This window comes from Scylla paramamosain, chromosome 3 (assembly GCF_035594125.1).
Source record: "Scylla paramamosain isolate STU-SP2022 chromosome 3, ASM3559412v1, whole genome shotgun sequence".
Taxonomy (NCBI): Eukaryota; Metazoa; Arthropoda; class Malacostraca; order Decapoda; family Portunidae; genus Scylla; species Scylla paramamosain.
The window spans coordinates 22,936,511-22,961,125 of record NC_087153.1 but is presented as its reverse complement, the minus strand read 5'-3'; the positions used below and the strand labels follow the sequence as shown (position 1 = coordinate 22,961,125).

General features: G+C 38.3%; 1 protein-coding gene across 5 annotated transcripts in view; it reads left to right on the top strand.

The window, feature by feature from the left end:
- Window positions 1-24,615, top strand: part of LOC135092995 (probable ubiquitin carboxyl-terminal hydrolase FAF-X) — a 301,879-nt gene that overhangs the window by 153,834 nt on the left and 123,430 nt on the right. For all 5 annotated transcript variants that reach the window (XM_063991852.1, XM_063991861.1, XM_063991828.1 and 2 more), the window contains exons 34-35: window positions 123-289; window positions 17,867-18,040. In XM_063991852.1, the coding sequence (XP_063847922.1) occupies window positions 123-289; window positions 17,867-18,040 (341 nt within the window). The remainder of the gene's footprint in view (window positions 1-122; window positions 290-17,866; window positions 18,041-24,615) is intronic.

Sequence of the window (24,615 nt, the reverse complement as noted above, 5' to 3'; positions counted from 1 at the left end):
AAGGGCCTCTTCTTATTGTTGTGTATGTATATGAGGATGAGGTAATCATATCTTTTTTATGCTTTGAGGAATTTTTTTTTTCTCTCTTTCATCATAAATAACTCAGTTTATTACTCCAACAGACAAATCTTGATGGCAATGAGGAGGACACAATGAGCAGTAGTTCCAATGAGGAGAGCAGAAAAGAGTACCACATAGGAATCCTTAAGCAGGTGCAGGCAATCTTTGCACACCTAGCCTGCTCTAAGCTGCAATACTATGTTCCAAGAGGTCTTTGGAAGCATTTCAAGTAAGTTAAGTTCTCAAATGTACTTACTCTCACTCTCTGGGTTTGTTTCTTGTATAGTCATCCTGTAACATCTGGTAGGATAAGTAACTGAGACACCTGTGAATGTTGAAAGTGTGTTTACCTATTACTATCCATAGAAATTATCTTGGATCCCTATTTCGTAATATAAATAAGAGTAAACCCCATTTGTTTATTTGCAGCTACTTTACATCTGCAGATCTAAAAAATACTTGCTGTACCTTACCTAAGTGCCATATTCCTAAGGATGTTAACAACCATAGCTCTCTCTCTCTCTCTCTCTCTCTCTCTCTCTCTCTCTCTCTCTCTCTCTCTCTCTCTCTCTCTCTCTCTCTCTCTCTCTCTCTCTCTCTCCCTCTCTCCCTCTCTCTCTCTCTCTCCCCTTTGTAATTGAGTTGCATTCATTCTTCCTCCTGTACTTTTCACTAATCTAAGTATTTTAGTCTTGGTCTTCCTCTTGGCTCAGGTTTCTCCAGCATACTTGTCACTGGCAACGGAATATAAGATATTCTTTAAGTGACAGCACTCCCCATTGTCCTATACTGTACATTTAACCCCTGTGTGTACAGATCCTGACAACTTGGTTACAGAAGTATGCAAGAGATATTAATGTGATATTTAAATCCAATAGGTGTGTACCATGATTGTTTTAAGGCATGTGCTTTACTTCTGGGTGCATAGTTATTGCAGTGATGACAGCAGCAGCAGTAGCAGCAGCTCTTATGTTTTATCTCTTTAGTTGAAGCTTCAACTTATTCTAATTAGGGTATACTATCTTTTATTTGATTTGCTGAAAATTAGATATTTTTAGCATTGGATATTACATTCACATAAAAGATCATCTTTGGTAGCAATTAGTGGTAGTGATGACCTATAAGTAACATTGTATAGTATCATAAATTTATTTTCTGAAAATGAAGTAAATTCTGCCTTAATATAAACTAAGGAGCAGTAAGACTTTGCAATATCTGAGGATGATGTTCTTGTGGCATCATTGGGCCATGTTAACCCTGAGGACTTGGCAGTATTTAATGATTATGAAATGCAGCAATAGAAGAAGAATGAGTTGCCTGAGGCAGATTACCAGTGCTATGAAGAAGAGGATGATGATGATGGTAGACTTAGTGATGGTGGTGGTACAATACTCCTGATCTGCAAGCCATGCTTAGCTGAACATCCAACAGCACAAATAAACGTTTCACTGTAAGCACAAGAAATGTAGACATTAGTGGCATTACTGTGAGAATGGTAAGTTTGCAGGGTGATTAGTTTTGAGTGTTTTGCTTATCTAAATTATGGTAAGTTTGCAGGGTTTTGGTTATCTAAATTAGTTTACCCTTTATACAATAATGTCTGTCAGTATCAGTACGTTATGTGACAATACCAACATCAGTGTTATGTTTACACATTGTTACCTTTTAGCAGAGTACTGTATTTCCTTGAGTATAGATCAATTTCATATATAGCTTGACCCTTGTTTTCTGGGCAGGAAATTAGTTACCATACTTTCCACCATATAAGACACATCGGAGGACAAGATGCACCAATAATTTGGCGGGGGATATTTAGAAAAAATAAAATAAGCCTATTTTTCCCTGAACTTCTTAGCCAGCCCATCAATCAGGCTTTGGTCCAAGTTGCAGCTCAAACCAACACAGAAGAGTAGAAAACATACCAGTTTATCAGTGATCATAACTATCGCTGAACGATTATGACTATGATACTACCTTATGTTCCTTTCTGCCTTTCTGTGTTCTTGATGTTCCACTATTGCAGTGTTATTCACTAAGTTTTGCAAGAGAGCCACTTCGGTTAAACACATTGATTGAGAGAGCCGCAGCTACTGCAAGTTAGCGTAACTCAACTAAATTAAGTAGTACTGAGCTGCTAGTGCAATATAGTAAATGAGAAAAATTAGACATGGTAATATTAGCCTGCATATCTTGTTATTAACCCCTTCGTTACCGACTCTATGATCCCGACGTGTACCAACCCCTTCCACCGGACCGAGTTTTTCGAGCGCTTCTCATAATTTCATGTAGGTAGTTAATGTTCATTTCTATGCCCATATTTAATCATCTAAGTATTATTTTTCATGTCTTTTGATAGATTTGGCTCATGGGATGTATACTTTTTCAAATTGTATCCTCATTGTCACCATCACTCTCACATTGGTCATCACTACTTGCCTCACTGTCATTTTCTACCAAATAGTCATCATCTGAATCACTTACGAGGCCTTCTGATTGTGTTGGAATATCGTCTGATCCTTGCAAGTCATCGTCAAGAGTGGTATAACTCTCAGAATCACTGCTGGAGGAAAACAAAGACGCCATGACGCAACGTGTGTCACTGTCAAATCACACTGAGGGGTGGCGGCAATTCACATCACCACCTCCGCCACCACCCGCCAACGTCCTTGAAACACAAGGTGCCAATTAGTCAATTTGTCACTGTCATAAATTAAAACCATACAAACCGAGAAATATGGAGCCCTGGGTATCATTAATAAGCGATGAAGTACGCACGTACTTCATCAGTTCAGCAGCCGAAAATTCACATGAAGTACTATGGTACTTCATCAGTAACGAAGGGGTTAATACCAAAATAAAGACCAAACTTACTTAATGCTGTGATGAGCGGAAGTGTGCTAGCTGCTGCTTAACTCTTGTCATGGAATACTTGTAGTTTGTCACTGCAATCCTTGTAAGACAATCCAGATGTGCATTGGTCAGTTTGTTTCTCTGTTTTTTTCTTCACAATTTTCATTGTTGAAAATGTTGATTCACATGTGTATGTGCTCACAAAAAAGGACATCACCTTTTGCACACACTGCTTCAAAGATGGATAGCCTGTGTCAGGGACCAAGTTCCAGAAGTGGTAGACATCTGCTTTGTGTTTAGCATTCAGGGCTTTAAGGGTGTCATTTGTTTGCAACTCAACAATCTCACATTACACTGCAGCACGATCAGGGCAAAGATCTGTGATAACTGAGGTCAGGGATGACACTGGTACATGGAAGGGGTTTTCAATGAAATTAGAAAAATCCCTGTACTCCATTACATCCAGAAATCTTGATTGAAATTCCTCCCTCAACTCCCTCAGTACTTCCTCAAATGCATCATAGCTGAAACATTGCAAATATTCTGGATCATTTATGATGGCTGTTCTGAGCTTTGGAAAGTGAACAAATTGTCTGTCTGGTATGAATAGTGTTGTAATCTTGTTTTGGAATGCAATGACTACATGCAGCATACTATCTGGATGTTTATTTTGCCCCTGCAACTGTAGATTCAGTGAATTCAGATGACAGGTGATTCAAAAGAGCCATCTTCATTATCCATTCAGGATTCTCCAATTCTGGCTGGCTTTTTTCCTTTTACTTCTAAGGAACTCACAAATTTGAGGGAAGAGACTAAAAAATCGTTCAAGTACTCTGCCACGAGACAACCATCTCACCTGGTTATGCATCACTAAATCACCATGTTCCGTTTCATACTCATCCAACAGTTCGCGAAACTGGCGGTGATTTAGTGCTCGTGAAACAATAAAATTGACCACTTGCACAACCAGCCGCATCACATTTTGCAACTCACAGTTTTTTAGTTTTGCCACAAGTGCTTCCTGGTGTATGATGCAATGAAAAGTGGCAAAGTTGGGTATCTCCTCCCTCTTCCTCATCAAACCGACAACTCCCTTCTCTTTCCCTTTCATGTTAGGAGCACCATCAGTGCACACAGATGCTAGTTCAGGTTATTCTCATGGAAAAAGAATAGAAGTCCACTTAATATATCCTCTCCTCTCGTTTGGCCTTTTAGTAGTAACAAACACAATAGTTCCTCCTGAAACAAGTCTTCTTTGGGAAACCTGGTCTATACACACACTTGAGCAACGTCACACACATCTGTGCTTTCATCCAATGCAATGCAAAAACATGGTGCAGCTGATAAATCTGCAATCAACTGGCTACGAATGTCTTTACCAAGTTCTTTTACCCTTCTCATTACTGATGTGTCTGATAGCTGTAGTCCTCTAATTTGCTTTATGATTTAATCTTTGTTATTAAAGTCAGCGTACATTATTTCAGACGAGGCCAAAAACACTCTTTAATTATCTCTGCGTCTGTAAAGGCCTTCTTATGCTTAGCCAAGATCCATGCAATTTCAAATGATGCCTCTGTCAAATTTTCAGCAGTAGAGGTCGATCTGTGAATCAGTTTTTGCTGTCCTACTAACAAGGCAGTAAGTTGCTCAATTTTATTTTTTCTCAGGCTACTCCCAGGCAGGTACGTCTTATTGAAGTTTGGATGTGTTGTTTTGAGATGACGTTCTAAATTTCTGCGTTTGAAACCAGAGCACACCTTTTGACAAATTAAACATAATGAATTTGCATCATGAAGCTTGAAGGCAAATTCTTCCATCCATTTTTCTTGAAATTTTTTATGTTCATCTTGTATCGCTCGTACCTTTCTCTTTTTGGTTACCTGTCCGTCACAGTCTCCTTGTTGACCACTCGTTTCCCCTCCATCCTCCTTTTCTATTGGTCGGGTCTGGGATGGCTGTTCATCACTATTGCGTTTTTGTTTAACCACAAATCGATCCATCATAACAGACACTACTTGACTGCACTTTGGTTTCAAGTAAAACTAGCCCATCGCAGCTAGCTTCCACAAGCAGCAACAGTTAAGTTGTTACTTTCATATATGTTGCCGCAGTCTAAAATATCTGTTGCCTATTTTCAAACACAAATCTTCAAGAGTAACGAAATACGTCCAGTCTCCCCCGAAAGCTTGAACTCAACTGATTAAGCGAGACCACCGACGCCTAGAGCTAGACGTGTCCCTGATCAGTTTCCCATAGTGGACACATATGATTTCTGTACGACTAGGGTAGGGATGTTAGAATGTTATCTCTTACTGTGACTTCGTCTTCCATCTCACTTCATGAAAATATGTATCTTACTTGAAAAATTATTTTTCCATATATTTTTTTTTTTTTTATTAATTTATATATTTTTCGAGAGCCATGAATTGAGTCATCGCGAGCTGCCAGTGGCTCGCAAGCCGCGCAATGAATGCCACTGCACTATTGGGTGAAGAGTTACAGTGCTCTTACCCAGCTTACTTGAAATGGTAAACAAAACACTCCTGCACATGTGAAAGTCTCTGATCTTGATGCTGCAGGTTATTATGTTTAGTATTATTTTGGTTTGTAATCATTATCTAGTAATCTTTAGCGCAATTTTGATTTGTAATCATTATCTAACAATATATAAACATACATATTTCATTCTGGGTTTGAAAAGTGGTATTTAGGTGTTACTCTAGTACCAGTAACCGTAACCCATAGGCCTACCCAAACCAGGTATAAGATGCAGGGTGATTTTTGGAGCATTTTTTAGGTGGGAAATATGGTATTTATGGTATATTTTGTATATAGTTTGACCATCTATATGGAGAACAGCAGCCTGTAACATCCATCTAACAAAAAATCTATTGATCTTGGAGTGCTGTACTGGTAATAGAATGACAGGTTATAATATCACCACATTTTATAGAAATATGAGCAGTGAGAGAGAGAGAGAGAGAGAGAGAGAGAGAGAGAGAGAGAGAGAGAGAGAGAGAGAGAGAGAGAGAGAGAGAGAGAGAGAGAGAGAGAGAGAGAGAGAGAGAGAGAGAGAGAGAGAGAGAGAGAGAAAGGCAAAGAGGGAGAGAGGGAGAGAAGCAGAAAGGCAGAGAGAAAGGGAGAGAGAAGCATAGAGGCAGAGAGAGAGGGAGAGAGGCAGAGAGAGAGAGAGAGAGAGAGAGAGAGAGAGAGGGGCAGCGAGGGAGGCAGCAAGAGAGGGAGAGGCAACGAATGACAGAGAGAGAGGCAGCGAGAGAGGGAGAGAGAGGCAGCAAGAGTAGGAGAGAGAGAGAGGCAGCGAGAGAGACAGTGAGAGAGGCAGAGAGAGAGAGGCAGAAAGAGAGGCAGAGAGAGAGGCAGTGAGAAACAGAGAGAGGCAGCCAGAGAGAAAGAGGGGGGGGGCAGAGAAAGAGAAAGGCAGAGAGAGAGAAAGGCAGAGAAAGAGAAAGGCAGAGAGAGAGAGAGGGAGAGAGAGAGAGAGGGGAGAGAGAGAGAGAGAGAGAGAGAGAGAGAGAGAGAGAGAGAGAGAGAGAGAGAGAGAGAGAGAGAGAGAGAGAGAGAGATACCTGCTTCTCTTTCCTTGTGCAGTCAGATGATTAAGGTGTTAAATCTTTGTCCACACGTGCACACACACACACACACACACACACACACACACACACACACACACACACACACACACACACACACACACACACACATCTTCTGTACCACTTGTAATACTACTGTATTACCCTACTGTAATACTACTGTATTACCCTACTGTATTACCCTACTGTAACATTATAATATTACAGTAGGGTACATGACAACAAACATGATTCATTCCAATGTAGCGTTGGTTATGGCAATTGAAGAACCTGTGGGAAAAATAAATTGATTCCAGTGGACCAGAAAATAATATATATATATATATATATATATATATATATATATATATATATATATATATATATATATATATATATATATATATATATATATATATATATATATATATATATATATATATATATATATATATATATATATATATATATATATATATATATATATATATATATTAGCTATTTAATTCTTTCTGCATATCATTTATGTAAATCTGAAATATAATCAGTGCTAATACAGATCCTTTTGGTACTCCACTTGTTACCTCATTCCAGCATGAAGTCTTTGATTATTGTCCTTGTTTGGTCTGTCTTTCAAATAGTCTTGCATCCATCATCTTGCATCCATCATATTTTGTCTTTTAATCCTCTTACATTTTCCAGTTTTCACAGTAGGTTCATGTGTGGAACCATTATATATATATATATATATATATATATATATATATATATATATATATATATATATATATATATATATATATATATATAGACAATTGACAATGTTCATGTGTGGAACCTTGTCAATTTTTTTTTTTGTGTGTGTATATATATATATATATATATATATATATATATATATATATATATATATATATATATATATATATATATATATATATATATATATATATATATATATATATATATATATATATATATATATATATATATATATATATATATATATATATATATATATATATTAATTTCTTGCTTTATATATTCTTCTCAATTTCCCTCATTCCACTGTTTCTTCACCTTTTTTCATGCCTTGCCCTTGTCTGTTTTGGCATTTGCACATCTGGCATAATACTAACTATGTCTGTTCATTTTCATTTTGTACATTGGCACAGATTTAAACACTTATACATTGGCATAAATTTAAGCACTCCCTTATTGTACTCATTTCATATTTTGTCTATACATTCATGTCTTTCAAAAGCTTATCCCACTATATTCCTCAATAGATATTTTGAAGTTCTTCAAATTATTTAATCTGCCATTTTTGTATTTTCAATCCTTTGCTTATATCCCTTCTAATTCAACCTTTATTACAACACAATCAGTGTCCTAATGGAGCAGCTACTTCATATTTGGCCTGGATTCCAGCTTTCTGGTAAACAATAGGTCAAGCATTGAAGGCTGCTCTTCTCCATATCTTGTATCTTCATCTACCCACTGCTCTGAAGTATTCACCTTTGCTAATTGCATTGTCTCTTCATTCGACAAATCTGCACCCTCCCCTAGCTCTAACTCCTCCCAATTTACACTCTTGCAATTAAAATTGCTCATAAGCAACACCTTATTTGTTTTTATGATCATATTTTCCAAGCATTTCCATACTTCTTACATCATCTTATGCTCATTTGTCTTTTATGCATTTGTTTTGGATGGTATATATGTGACAATAATCTTTCTCTTTTTCCTTTTGCCATCTTTAACTACAATGACCAAAACTTCTGCCATCCCATTACCATATTCCACTTCTTCAGCAAAGATATCCTTCACCAATATTAACGCTCCTCCCCATCTTTATCTTTTCCATCTCTCCTCGAAATGTTGTATTCTTCCTCTTCAAATTTTATTTTTATTTCCTTTTTTAATCTCCTCTCTGTTAAACATACAATATCTGGCTTGTTATCTCCTAGAATATCCCTTATTTCCAATGTACTTGACACAAGCCATCTATATTTGTATATATCACTTTTAATATATTACATTCCTTCTCAGTCATATTATATTCCCCCTCTATTGTTGCTCCTCTTCCCTGCCATTCTTCAACCACCACTTTCTTATCTTAAAATCCACTATCTTCCATACAAATTCTTTCACTTGATCCTATGTCCTTTTTTTTTCGTTTTTTGCTTTAACTGCTACTCTCATCTCTCTCAATTTATTCCTCTCATCCTCATTTAAATATCTTCTTATCAGTATATTTTTTCATGTCTTCTTTCTTTGACAGTTTCCATATCCTCCCATTACAGTTTCCACTGCCATTTGTGTACTAAATCTGATTTTTAGAGGCTTTACCCTATTTTCATCATACTTGCCAAGCCTCTGAACTTTGTCCATTTACTCCATTATTTCCTCCCCTCCCTCACTCACTACCACTGCTACTATCTCATTTGCTCTCAAGTTCCTCTCTTTTTATTGTAGTCTAAATGGGTAATTTTTTTTCTTTACCACCAAATATCATGACATCTTATGTACTGTACCTTTTACTATTTGCTCTTTTTCCTTTATTATTGTAACCACTTTTTTTTTTTTCAATCTGCTTATGTTCCTCCTTTTGTTGTCTCAATATTTCCTTCATATCAATCTTCTGTTTTCTTCTCTCTTCCTTCCAGGTATGGGTTTTCTGTTTCATATCTTGCACTTTATCTCTCAAGAAATCCTCACTATGTTTATTTTCCTTCTCCAGTCTGTTCTTCAGCTCCTCATTTTCCTTCTTTAAAGCTGTAATCTCTGCCCTATTTTTATTATTCTGATCCACAAGTTTTGTTACCTCTTATAATTTTTTTGTTTTTGCCTTCCCTCTCCTTTTCTTTCTGCTTGATATCCCTCAATTCTCTTAAAATACTACTATCCTCACCATTCATATCTAACTTTCAATTTCTCACTAATCCACTCAGCTCTCATCTCCTCTCTTAACTTTGCATAATCCTCCTCTTCTTTCCACAATCTCCTATTCATTCTGCCCACATTCTGCTCCTCTTCACTGAATCCAGGGAAATCAGTTGGGCTGCCTTGAAAAGAAGATGGCCCTTGTACCACCTTAATCTTGACTCCTGAGTGAGGTGTTTTGTTTACATTTAGGAAAAAACTTGCTGCTCAAAAATTTTCCTTCCAATATATATATATATATATTATATATATATATATATATATATATATATAATATATATATATATATATATATATATATATATATATATATATATATATATATATATATATATATATATTTTTTTTTACCACACTCATTCCCTTACTTTATTATCTATACTGGAGACAGGACTGAGCAGTTTTTAACCCTCTACATTACAATCTAAGTGCTGGTACTAGCTGGAGCTGAGACAGACACATCCACCCATCACAACAGCTGTTTTGTGTGTGTGTGTGTGTGTGTGTGTGTGTGTGTGTGTGTGTGTGTGTGTGTGTGTGTGTGTGTGTGTATGTAGACTTGCAGCCTACAGACTCTAAGCCCCAGAAAGCACAAAAATTGACCACTTTCTTTTCCCCCAGCCAGCTCTTCCTCCTTTCCATCTTCTCTTCCTCTACCATAACACTTTCTTCCTTGCTTACTTTTCATCTCTTCATTCTTCTTTTTTTCTCCACCAAAAATGCTATTCTCTTTTACTTCCATACACACACAGAGAGAGACGAGAGAGAGAGAGAGAGAGAGAGAGAGAGAGTAGAGAGAGAGAGAGAGAGAGAGAGAGAGAGAGAGGAGAGAGAGAGAGAATTTTTGCCAATTTTTATATTTTTACACCATGCCAGTTTGTAGGAGGGGGAATATGTGAGGAACCATAAAATTATTAAGAAATATCTTGTTGTGATTAGAAGTGCTTCAATATTACAAATGTTAGAAGTCTGCTTTCTGCACCCAACATTGAACTAGTCCATCCAGGCAAGGTTGACTAATTTTGTATCAAATTTTGTTTTTACCCTAAAGAGGGATCTAAAATCACACCAATGCATAATGCTGTCTACATAGAGTGGGGTAGTAATAAGAGCTTCTGAGGAAGCTTATTCATGGTGTTGGTGAAACCCAGCTCCAAGATACACCTATTAACAGCTCTGAAATAACACTTGCCAAATATGTACTGACTTGGCTTTTTATTTATTTATTTATTTATTTTATTATTTTTTTTTCTCTATCCTTCTTGCTGTCACACTTAACAATGGTCTACAAGTGAATATCTGTCTTCTTGGTCCTGCCAGGTCTCTCCTTGTGGATAGGTACTGTACTACTGCTTTCCCTGGTGAAATTGGCAATTCAGGCAGTTCTTGGAAACATGTTGATCTATTCTGAAATAAGCTTTGTTTGCAGGCTGAATTTGTTTAGGGATTTGTCTGTGGACTTAAGTCCTTCTTGTCCTTATTGACAACAAAGGGACAGTGCAGGCCAAAATGGGGCACAAGCAGGATTGAGAGCAGAAGAGAACAGTTGAGTGGGCTTTTCTTGGTAGACTCAGAAGCTCCTACTTATTACACCACTTTGTAGGTGCCATAGTGCATTGGTGCAATTTTGGGTCCCTCATAAGAGTGAAGCAAAATTTGATACTGAATTAGTTGGCCTTGCCCTGGACAGACTAATTCAGTGTTGAACACTGAATGTGTTAGGTAAAAAGGATGATGGTTTGAAAATTGGTGCATATGATGGCCTACTTGTATGCATATTAGATACCATGCAGCTATTTTTCCAGGTTAGCTTTTTGAAAATTTCTGTTATTGACAAAGTAAAAGCAAAGGTAAGGTGGTAATGTATCCTATAGCTGTGCTTGACCTTAGCACTCATCTCATTTCATTAGCTTTTGAACCTGTGAAGGATATTATTCCTCAATTTAGGACACAGGGTTACTGTGACATTTGGATTTCAACAGTTTTCACAGCAGAAAGTTTTGTAATTTACACCTCCAGATTTTTTTTATAGTGTCTCCCAAGGATGTATATATTTTATATGATGTTATATTTTAGTATTGGAAATGTTTGTGTTGAGAGAGAGAGAGAGAGAGAGAGAGAGAGAGAGAGAGAGAGAGAGAGAGAGAGAGAGAGAGAGAGAGAGAGAGTGGCAGTGATGCATCTTGGTTGTGTTGATGTGCCCCCCCCCCCCTCTCTCTCTCTCTCTCTCTCTCTCTCTCTCTCTCTCTCTCTCTCTCTCTCTCTCTCTCTCTCTCTCTCTCTCTCTCTCTCTCTCTCTCTCTCTCTCTCTCTCTTACACACACACACACACACACACACACACACACACACACACACACACACACACACACACACACACACACACACACACACAGGGACTTGGAATTCAGATGAATACAAAAACTTAGCTCAAAACACACTAAAAGCTGTGAAAATATTACTGCAAACTATGGAAGAGAGATTCAGGAGGATAATAGCAAATGGCAGTAGCAATATTAATTGTAAATGGCAGTAGTAATATTACCAAGATAGGGAAGTCAAGAGTACTAGGAACAATTGGAATAATATGCTATTAGACATAAGAATTTTTCCTGTGGCAGCACATCACATCCATTATCAGAAACAGAGGTTCAGATGACCCATCCATCCATATTAGACCTATTGCTCACAAGGCAAAACAAAAAGACAATGAAGGCATAATTTATAGTCTTACTGGGAAAAGTTATCATTTATTGCTAGAATATGATTTTGTTGTAGTATATGGTTTAAATGAAAATGAGTTCTATAAGAAAAATTTAGTTACAACAAGTGCAATTATGACCAATGTAGGAAATTTTTCAGAGTAGTAAACTGGGAACAAGAATTAGGAAACAGATGCATGGTATGAAATATTTTGTGAAATTTATATTAAGAGAATTCCTGCATACATTCTTGCTATAAAGAAAGGCAATTTCTTTATAGATTTAATAATAAATACACTGAAGCCTAGGCAACCCATGACACACTGGAACAAATACAGAAGACATGGCAGTGACCAGGCTTATGAAAGAAAGAAGCAGGAAAGGAATGTTATGGTGAAATCAGTGAGGTTGACTCAGACATAGTTGTCCCTGCCATACTCACCATGTTGTAGTCTTCTCTCTCACGGGTTATGTTTGATCATATTAATTCAGTGAGAGTTAACAGGGATGTGAAAACACCAGTCATTAGAGTTTCATTGTTTTTTACAAGATTTACACACAGCCCTGTTCTGTGGCAAGGCTGCCAATCAAGCATCCCACACTTCCCAAGCGTTTCCAATATCACTCTCCTCTGGCACCCACGGCCACTGGCACCACAGGCAGCAAAAGTTGACACATTATCAAGTAACAAGTGTATTTATTTAAGAGAGAAAGAAAGAAAGAAAGAAATAAAGGTTACCATTAGAGTAATAGTAATACTATATAGATAATGAAGAAAATATGCACAATCTCTTCTATACATATATCCCTCTCTACTTCTCTAAAATATGAATATTAAATAAGCCTACTGAATATCCATGTTCACCTAAAATCAGCCCACACAAACCAGGGAGAGAGGAGGAAAAAGAGGTGAAAAATCTAATACAATAATGATAATAACACCAACAACTAGCCCTAACAAAAATGAATATTCTAAAATCAGAAAAGGTAAAAAAGTTCAGAAAAGTTGAAAAAAACATTGCCCAACCAAAATTTCTACAGCTACATAAAAGGTAAAAGTAAGGCCAAAAATAAGATACAAAAATATAGTTGATGAAGGCATGAGCTATATAAAAAGAATTTTGTGGTTTCAAACAAACTTTCAATCTTTATTCACAAGGGAACTGCCATTTCAGAGAGATGACAGTAATCAAACTATACCATATGAACTGGAAAAACATCCACTTAGAAAAAAGGGAATTAATAAAGGAATTGGAAATCTTAGATAAAATGAAGGCTGATGGAAATATCTGATTGGGTGTTAAAAGAATGCACGAAAGAACTAAGCAAGCCTTTATGGTGGGTCTCCAAGTTATGAGGTAACAAATTATGAGCATTCAGAGATATAAGCAGTCTATTTGCTAAATGAAAATTTGCTTGGTGTTGTTCCCTTTTCTAACATTTAGTTCAGATTTGGCATTATGCACTACAACATCATGCCCAAACCAATGCTCTATTCAAGAGGGACATTCTAAATGTTCCTAGTGATGCAGAACTCGTCAGAATAACTTTTTAAGTACATATAAATACTTCTTATTTAGAAAGGAAAGAGAAACTGTGTCTGTCCAGTTAGTTAGCCTTGTGAGAGCAGCAGCATTTGGGTGTAAAGAGGCCTGAGGAAGTAGAAAATTCTAACCACCAGCTCAGGTCATGTAGGAAGTGTAGTCTTATTAGTGTTATAAAAGAACAAGTGATTTTTTCTTTCAGTTTTCAGTATTCAATATAAACTTCCAGATGTTGTTTTCATGTGTAGTCTCAGTTTCTCGTGTACATCTGCTGTGCATTGGTTCTGGTGAGTTACAGTGGGGTTGAATATTACTGAATATTAATAGTCTTACATTCTGAAAAAAAAAAAAACAAATTTTTTGCAGGTTTTTTCTTGTATTTTATTTCTCACCATTTTAAAACATGTCAAACGGTTGTTTACACTGAGATGCTTCAATGGGGTCATATTTAATGTAATATTTCAAGGAATGGATCATCATTTTATCCACTGTGCCTCTTTCCCAAACATATAAACATGGAAAATATTTATAAAATATATAAAATGTTATAAACAACAATACAGTAAAATCCCTCTCATCCAGCATTCGAGTATCCAGCTGCTTCAAGTATCCAGCACATTTTTCCCCGAGCCTTAAAATCAATAAAAAATCAATCTGTACTCATAAAATCGATTAAAATTCCCGCGCGAGGCATACTTTGTCCCCTCACCACCAGAGCGCACTGCTTCGCGCCACCCACGGCCCACTGCACTGTGTTTACTCAGTGACTCAGTCCCGCGTGTGCACTGTTTATCACCTGATGCCTTCATCATGCCTAAAGTTGTAGAAAAGAGGAAGCGTGTTGTGCTTACACTTAAGCAGCTGATCAGATCAGCTGCTGATTAAGATCAGCTGATCTTTGTTATGGTAAGATGCGTGAGTGTAGGGTGGTGATTGTGGACATAATTTCACTTCTATTCAAGTATCCGGTATGTCGGCGGTCCCGTTGATGCCGGATAAGAGGGATTTTACTGTATCTACTTCGTCTTTTAGTAGAGTGGAACTTCAGTTACCGAAAACTTCCCTTTTTGAACAAATCAGTTTTCGAACAAAATTTTGAACTCATAATTGCTTTGGTTGCTGTACCATAATGCAGTTCTCAAACAAAGTTACTTGATTTCAGAAGGCCGGAAGTAATATTAAAGTTATACTTGGCGCTGGTCAGACCTCATCTAGACTACGCTGTGCAGTTCTGGTCCCCACATTACAGGAAAGAAATAGGTCTATTAGAATCAGTACAGAGGAGAATGACTAAAAGGATACAGGGGATGAGGAGTATTCCTTACGAAGCGAGGCTGAAGCGGTTAAATTTACATTCTCTAGAGAGACGTAGGTTAAGAGGGGACCTGATAGAAGTCTTTAAGTGGTATAAGGGTTATAACAAGGGAGATGTAAGCAAAATTCTTAGGATCAGCAACCAGGGTAGAACAAGAAATAACGGGTTCAAGCTTGAAAAATTTAGGTTTAGGAAGGAGATAGGAAAAAATTGGTTCTCAAATAGAGTGGTAGATGAGTGGAACGGACTCAGTAATCATGTAGTTAGTGCTAGGACACTAGAGAGCTTTAAGAGAAGATTAGACAAGTTTATGGAAGGGGATAGCAGATGGAAATAGGTAGGTGTGTTTCATACAGGGACTGCCACGTGTAAGCCTGGTCGCTTCTTGCAGCTTCCCTTATTTCTTATGTTCTTATGTTCTTATGTACCAAAAGACAAAGCAGATGCTGCCGTTTATTGCTAATTTATGGTTTCTATAGATATTTTCTTCGTTTTTTTTTGTATTTGGAGAAGAGACAGTGGGTAAGACAGTAATTCAGTCTTTGAAATAAAGTAAATGTGATCCTGTTGAGTCTCAATGTAAACAAACAGTTGTCAGTTAGCTCAGGAATAATCCTGAGGCTCTCTTGATGACCCACATCATCATCACTACTGCACAGCTGCATTTTTCCAGCAGGAAGATGTCTAAGTGTTATGATCACCTTAATTTTGGTGGTGAGTGGGTTGCTTCTCTCTGTGTCACTCTGTAATATTTCCCTTACTAGATTAATGATAAACAGAATATTTGCATGGTCTAAAATTTCTTCTGATGAGTTCCATGTCATCCTTAAAATAAAGCAAAGTACCAAAAGTGTAGAAAAGGCAAATATTGTCACTTTGTATTAGAAGGAAAATAAGCAGTGCCCATTGAATTAGAGACCTGTCTCCTTCACCAGCATTGTAAGAAAAATAATAGCAAAATTTATGAGAAAAAAGTGGGGAGGCCACTTGGAGAAACATGACTGAGAGACAAATTTAATTTAGAAATGGAAGATCATGGGTAACAAATCTACTTAGCTATTACAACAAAGTAGCAGAAACTATCCAACAGAAAGACAGATGGGTAGACAGTATTTATTTTGGATTTCAAGAATGTGTATGACAGCGTACCACACAATAGACTGATATGGAAATTAGAACACTTAAGAGGTATGGGAAGAGGGAAGGTAGGCTAGGGTGGACAAAAGTGAGTGTATGAGAGAGAGAGAGAGAGAGAGAGAGAGAGAGAGAGAGAGAGAGAGAGAGAGAGAGAGAGAGAGAGAGAGAGAGAGAGAGAGAGAGAGAGAGAATGATTACCCACAATCTATGAATATGAGTTGGTATCAAAAAGTTCTAAGACTAGGAAATATTTCTTGGATTAAAGTTTGACCACCAATCCCTCCAAACTAGTTCCATTGAGCAACAATACAACACTCCTAGTGCCATTGACTTTACAGAAATACATTCTGGAAGTTTTTTGAAACTTATTTAGCACTCTCGGATTTGTACTGAATCTCTACTTTGGGCCAAAGGAGTGGTGGGCCAGTCTGCCAAGAGTTATGTTAGCATGCTCTGGATGATCCATTTTTAACATTGAAGGTTATCATTAGGTATATAAGTACAGTCCTCAAATCAGACACAAGTGAGGGTTATCACTAGGTATATAAAATAGTCCTCAACTCATACACAAGTCTGTACTAAAAAAGTTCAAGACCTCTACAACAGAAGAATGCAGGGCAGGTCTGCAGCATGTCTAAGACCATGGTCATAATTTTCTTTGACAAATGCAGTGTTATTCACTGTGAGTCTAATTTATAGGGTCAGACAGTCAGTGACCAATTCTGTATCATTGTTTTGAGGCATATAGCAAATGACATTTGGCAAAACATGGTGATATTGCACCATCTCACCTAGGTCTTGTAATGTAACAGCTGCAGCAATATGATCACTCTTTTGCAGTCATTAGTGATATGAAGAGATTCAGTACAATTCATGGATGGTGTTTGACATTCTTCCGTAATGCATTGCAGCAATGGATAGGGTGATGTGAGTGGTGAATAGCTGCTCAAGAAAAATATTTTGAAATACTTTTTGTACAATGACTAGTTCTTGAATTTTTTATACCAGTTTTGTACCTGGACCTGAACTCCATTTAGAAAATTGTGATGCAATTATATAACTATGGTTATACATATTTTTTATGCAGTTGTTGGTGGGAAGAGTAATGGAGGTTTATTTTATATATTTTTTATTAAATGAGATAGCTTTAGCTTTTATTGCATTGTCACTTCCTTCATGAATAATTATTTTTATTTTCATTCTCTCTCTCTCTCTCTCTCTCTCTCTCTCTCTCTCTCTCTCTCTCTCTCTCTCTCTCTCTCTGACTCTCTCTCTCTCTCTCTCTCTCTCTCTCTGTCTCTCTCTCTCTCTCTCTCTCTCTCTCTTCCCATACTGTACAGAGGTGCATGTGAATAATTTATTACATGTGATGGTGCTTCTTGAACCATATTTGCAGTTGGTATTTGTGGAGAGAAGCAATGTTCTAAATATTATTTTAATATTTGTCTTTTCATAATTTGAAAATGTGTTGTATTTGAACTAGTAGTTGCTGATGTATGTGATTTTTAAGTGGAAATAATAGAAAATTTTGTAATTTTCTTTGAAGAAGTATAGCTATTGACTGAGTTTGCATATTTTCCCTAGAATAAATTTTACTGATTTTTTCTTTCTCTACAAGAGTGTGTATTATATGGAGTGTGGAATACTGAAATGAAAATATTCCCCGACAGATTCTAAGGGTGAGATATGGAGAAGCTCATACCACTTATTTATTTTGTGCAGGCTGCAGGGTGAGCCAGTCAACTTACGTGAACAACATGATGCTTGTGAGTTTTACAACATCCTTGTGGAGAGTCTAAATGAGGCCCTAAAGGCTCTTGGGCATGAACAAATTATGAACAAGATCCTTGGTGGCTCATACTCGGATCAAAAGATTTGCAAAACCTGCCCACACAGGTAAAGTTTTGTGATACTGTATAGTATAATTTCTCTCTCTCTCTCTCTCTCTCTCTCTCTCTCTCTCTCTCTCTCTCTCTCTCTCTCTCTCTCTCTCTCTCTCTCTCTCTCTCTCTCTCTCTCTCTCTCTCTCTCTCTCTCTCTCTCTCTCTCTCTCAAGATTTCATCAGGGGCTGAATTGATTTTTATACAATTGTTTGTATTGCAAACATGTGGGATTTTGTCACTGAAAAAACAGAGTAAAACAAATTAAGTTACAAATTTTTAGGGGTAAAATATTCACATTTGAATTAGAAGTTAATTTTCATGGGTAAAATATTCACATTTGAATTGGAGATGGTAGATATGTCAAAATTAAAATTTCTCCATTGAGGTCTCAAGCACTGTTCAGGGGGTGCTGTGAACTTATCATTAAACCCAGCTGTGACCTCACTGAACGTTTCCCTTTGTGTCTCACAACACAAGGGGGTAGTCACAGCCTGCCCTCTAAAGACAACTCTCTTCCTCCACACAAAACTACAAGCACCTAATAACACACACACCCTTCACTCAAAAATTTTAAAATCATGGCGACTCCTACACCAGCCTCGGAGTCCCCATCTGGGGAGGGGACCATAAATTTCCCCAGGTCGGACTGCCTTTCCGTCGACGACCCTAAGTGTCTTGACACCCCCCTCAACTTTTTCTTCATTAACTTCTGCAACATTCGCGGTCTAAGATCTAATTTTCAATCTGTAGAACACCACCTCTCCTCTTCTAAACCTCATCTTCATTTCCTCACTGAAACTCAGGTGTCTGAGGCAACTGACAGTAGCCCCTTTTCTGTTCCCTCCTACTTTCTCTATCCTCATTTTCGATCCAAAGCTGGATGCTGCGTTTATGTGCGCAATGACTTAACCTGCTCTCGTGCCCACGCTCTTGAATCTTCTGAGTTTTCCACCATCTGGCTACGACTACAGAGTCATTCTCATACTAAATTTATCTGTGCTGTATACCTCTCTCCTAACTCCTCTGACTATAAGAAATTCTTTGACTATTTAACTTTCAAAGTGGAGCACATTCTGACCCTCTTCCCTTTTGCAGAGGTCTCCATTCTTGGAGACTTCAATGTTCACCACCAGCTTTGGCTTTCCTCTCCCTTCACTGACCATCCTGGTGAACTAGCCTACAACTTTGCTATCCTCCATGACCTAGAGCAATTGGTGCAACACCCTACTCGTATTCCTGACCGTCTTAGAGATACGCCCAACATTCTTGACCTTTTCCTGACCTCTAATCCTTCTGCTTATGCTGTCACCCTTTCTTCTCCGTTGGGCTCCTCCGATCACAATCTCATATCTTTATCTTGTCCTATCACTCCAATCCCTCCTCAGGATCCCCCTAAGCGAAGGTGCCTCAGGCGTTTTGCCTCTGCTAGTTGGGGGGACCTGAGGAGGTATTTTGCTGATTTTCCTTAGAATGACTACTGCTTCCGTGTCAGAGACCCGTCTTTGTGTGCTGAGCGCATAACAGAGGTGATAGTGTCTGGCATGGAGGCGTACATTCCTCACTCTTTTTCTCGTCCTAAACCTTCTAAACCTTGGTTTAACACAGCTTGTTCTCGTGCTATACATGATAGAGAGGTGGCCCACAAAAGGTACTTAAGCCTTCCATCACCAGAATCTCATGCACTTTATATTTCTGCCCGGAACCATGCCAAGTCTGTTCTCCAACTTGCCAAGAACTCCTTCATTAACAGAAAATGTCAAAACCTTTCAAGATCTAACTCCCATCGTGATGTCTGGCATCTAGCCAAAAATATCTCCAATAACTTTGCTTCTTCTTCTTTCCCTCCTCTACTTCAACCAGATGACACCACTGCTATCACATCTATTTCTAAAGCTGAACTCTTTGCTCAAACCTTTGCTAAAAACTCTACCTTGGACGATTCTGGGCTTGTTCCTCCCTCTCCTTCACCCTCTGACTACTTCATGCCACGTATTAAAATTCTTCGTAATGATGTTTTCCATGCCCTCGCTGGTCTAAACCCTCGGAAGGCTTATGGACCTGATGGGGTCCCTCCTATTGTTCTCCGAAACTGTGCTTGCACCTTGCCTAGTCAAACTCTTTCAGCTCTGTCTGTCAACATCTACCTTTCCTTCTTGCTGGAAGTTTGCCTACATTCAACCTGTTCCTAAAAAGGGTGACCGCTCTAATCCCTCAAACTACCGTCCTATTGCTTTAATTTCCTGCATATCTAAAGTTTTTGAATCTATCCTCAACAGGAAGATTCTTAAACATCTATCACTTCACAACCTTCTATCTGATCGCCAGTATGGGTTCCATCAAGGCCACTCTACTGGTGATCTTCTGGCTTTCCTTACTGAGTCTTGGTCATCCTCTTTTAGAGACTGGTGAAACTTTTGCTGTTGCCTTGGACATATCAAAAGCCTTTGATAGAGTCTGGCACAAAGCTTTGATTTCCAAACTACCCTCCTACGGTTTCTATCCTTCTCTCTGTAACTTCATCTCAAGTTTCCTTTCTGACCGTTCTATTGCTGCTGTGGTAGACGGTCACTGTTCTTCTCCTAAATCTATTAACAGTGGTGTTCCTGAGGGTTCTGTCCTGTCACCCACTCTCTTCTTATTATTCATTAATGATCTTCTAAACCAAACTTCTTGTCCTATCCACTCCTATGCTGATGATACTACCCTGCACTTTTCCACGTCTTTTCATAGACGTCCAACCCTTCAGGAGGTAAACATATCATGCAGGGAAGCCACAGAACGCCTGACTTCTGATCTTTCTAAAATTTCTGATTGGGGCAGAGCAAACTTGGTATTGTTCAATGCCTCAAAAACTCAATTCCTCCGTCTATCAACTCGACACAATCTTCCAGACAACTATCCCCTCTTCTTCAATGACACTCAACTGTCCCCCTCTTCTACACTGAACATCCTCGGTCTGTCCTTTACTTATAATCTGAACTGGAAACTTCACATCTCATCTCTAGCTAAAACAGCTTCTATGAAGTTGGGTGTTCTGAGACGTCTCCGCCAGTTTTTCTCACCCCCTCAGCTGCTAACTCTGTACAAGGGCCTTATCTGTCCATGTATGGAGTATGCTTCACATGTCTGGGGGGGGTTCCACTCATACTGCTCTTCTAGACAGGGTGGAATCAAAAGCTTTTCGTCTCATCAACTCCTCTCCTCTAACTGACTGTCTTCAGCCCCTCTCTCACCGCCGCAATGTTGCATATCTAGCTGTCTTCTACCGCTATTTTCATGCCAACTGCTCTTCTGATCTTGCTAACTGCATGCCTCCCCTCCTTCCACGGCCTCGCTGCACAAGACTTTCTTCTTTCTCTCACCCCTATTCTGTCCACCTCTCTAACACAAGAGTTAACCAGTATTCTCAATCATTCATCCCTTTCTCTGGTAAACTCTGGAACTCCCTGCCTTCTTCTGTATTTCCACCTTCCTATGACTTGAATTCGTTCAAGAGGGAGATTTCAAGACACTTATCCACCAATTTTTGACCACTGCTTTGACCCTTTTATGGGACTGGCATTTCAGTGGGCATTTTTTTTTTATTAGATTTTTGTTGCCCTTGGGCAGTATCCTTCCTACATAAAAAAAAAAAAAGAAGCACTGGACCAGTTTTGCACTGGATCAGGGGATGCTGTGAACTTTTCAATGACCCAGCTGTGACCTCACTGAATGTCACAACCTGCCCTCTAAAGACAACTCTCTTCCTTCAAACAATTCTACATGCATGTAATATATCGACATCCTCCACCCCAGATTCAAAATTTAATATGACAACTACACCAGCCTTGAAGTCCCCTTCTGGGTAGGGGACCACTAATGTCTCCAGGTCAGGCTGCTCTTTTGGTATTGACCCTAAGTGTCTTGACTCCCCCCTCAATTTTTCTTCATTAATTTCTGCAACATTTGTGGCATTGGATGTAATTTTCAATCTGTAGAACACTACCTCTCCTCTACTTAACCTCCTCATCTTTTCCTCACTGAAATGCAAGTGTTTGAGGCAACTGACAGTATCCCCTTTTCTATTCTTTAATACTTTCTTTATCATTTTTAATTCAAAGCTGGATGTTGCATCTATGCATGCAACAACTTAACTTGCTCTCATATCCATGTTCTTAAATCTTCTGAATTTTCCACCATCTGGTTACAGCTACAGTCACCCTCAAACTAAATTTAACTGTGCTGTATACCACTTACCTAACTCTGACTATAAAAAATTCTTGGACAGTTTAATTTCCCAAGTGGAGCAGACTACTTAACTTCCAAAGTGGAGCACATCCTGACTCTCTTCCTTTTTGCAGAGATCTCCATTCTTGGAGACTTCATCATCAGCTTTGACTTTCCATTCCCTTCAGTGACCAACCTTTAACTTTGCTATCCTTCTCAACTTCTTTCTTGTATCCCTGTCTATTGGAGATACACCCAACATTCTTGACTTTTCCTGACCTCTAATCCTTCTGTTTTGGGTGTCACCCTGTCTTCTCCATTTGGCTTCTCTGATCACAACATAACATCTCTATTTTGTCCTATCACTCCATTCCTTCCTCAGGATCCCCCAGAGTGGAGATGCTTTTGGCATTTTGCCTCTGCTAATTGAGGGAACCTGAGGAGGTATTATTCTGATTTTCCATGAAATAACTACTGCTTCCATGTCAGAGACCTGTCTATGTGTGCTGAGCACATAACAGGTGACAGTGTCTGGCATGGAGACTTACATTCCTCATTATTTTTCTAGATCTAGACCTTGGTTTAACACAGACTTTTTTCATGCTATATATGATAGAGAGGTGGCCCACAAAAGATATTTGAGCTTTTATCACCTGAATGTCATACACTCTATATTTGCCTAGAATTATGTCAAGTCTATTCCCCAACCAGCCAAAAACTCAAATTATCAATAGAAAAATGTCAGAATCTCTCAAAATCTAACATCCATCATGACTTCTGGAACCTTGTTAAAAATATCTTCAATAACTTTTATTTCGTCTTTCTCTCCTTTATTTCAATCTGATGGCACTAGTGGCATCTCATCTATCTCTAAACCTGAACTTTTCTCTCTAACCTTTGCTAACAACCCTACTGTGAATGATTTGGAGCTTGCTCCTTCCTCTCCTCCACCCTCCGACTATTTCCTGCTGCCTATCAAGATCTTTGCAATGATGTTTTCCATGCCCTTGCTGGCCTTAATTCTGAGAAGGCTTATGAACCTGAAGGGGTTCCTTCTATTGTTCTCCAAAACTGTGCCTCTTTGCTTGCACCGTGCTTAGTTGAACTCGTTTCAACTACATCTATCAACATCTGTCTTTCCTACTTGCTGAAAGTTTGTCTACATTCTTTTCCTAAAAGGGGTGACTGCTCTAATCCCTCAAACTACTATCCTATTGCTTTAATTTCCTGCCTCTCTAAAGTTTTTGAATATATCTTCATTAGAAAAATTCTTAAATATCTATCACTGTACAGCCTTAGATTGCCAGCATGGGTTCCATTGAGAATGTTCAACTGGTGATCTTCTGGCTTTCCTTACTGAGTGTTGGTCATCCTCTTTTAAGGGATTTTGGTGAAACTTTTGCTGTTGCCTTAGACATATCAAAAACATTTCATAGAGTCTGGCACAAAGCTTTGGTTTCCAAACTACCCTTCTATCCCTCTCTTTGTCACTTCATTTCAGGTTTCTTTTCTGACTGTTCTGTTGCTGCTGTGGTAGATGGTTACTGCTCTTCTTATAAGTCTATTAACAGTGGTGTTCCTCAGGGTTCTGTCATGTCATCCACTCTTTCTATTCTTCAGCAATAATCTTCTAAACCAAACTTCTTGACCTATCCACTTCTACATTGATGTTACCACCCTGCACCTTTACATGTCTTTTTACAGATGTCCAAGCCTTCAGGAATTAAACAGCTCATGCAGGGAAGCTACAGAATGTCTGACTTCTGATCTAAAATATCTGATTGGGGCTGAGGAAACTTAATATTGTTCATTGGCTCAAAACTCAATTCCTCCATCAGTCAACTCAATACAACCTTCCAGATAACTATCCCCTCTTCTTCAGTGACACTCAACTGTCCCTCTTTTCTACAGTGAACATCCTAGATCTGTTGAACATCCTTGGTCTGTCATTTATTTGTAATCTAAATTGGAAACTTCACATCTCATCTCTAAGTAAAACAGCCTCTATGAAATTAGATGTTCAGAGTTGTCTCTGCCAATTTTTCTCACCCCACTCCCAAACTGCCAACTCTACAAAGGTCTTATCTGCCTACGTATGGAGTATGTTTCATAATATTATACAATAGGGTTCCACTCTTACTGCTCTTTTAGACGGAATGGAATCAAAAGATTTTATCTTATCAACCCCTCTCCTCTAAATGACTCTTCAGCTTCTCTCTCATCAGCACAATATGGCATTTCTTGCTATACTGTTGCTATTTTCATGGTAACTGCTCTTCTGATCTTGGTAACTGCATGTCTCCCCTCTTCCCACAGCCTCACTGCACAAGATTTTTTTACTTTCACCTCTATTCTTCTGTCCACATCTCTCTCAATCATTC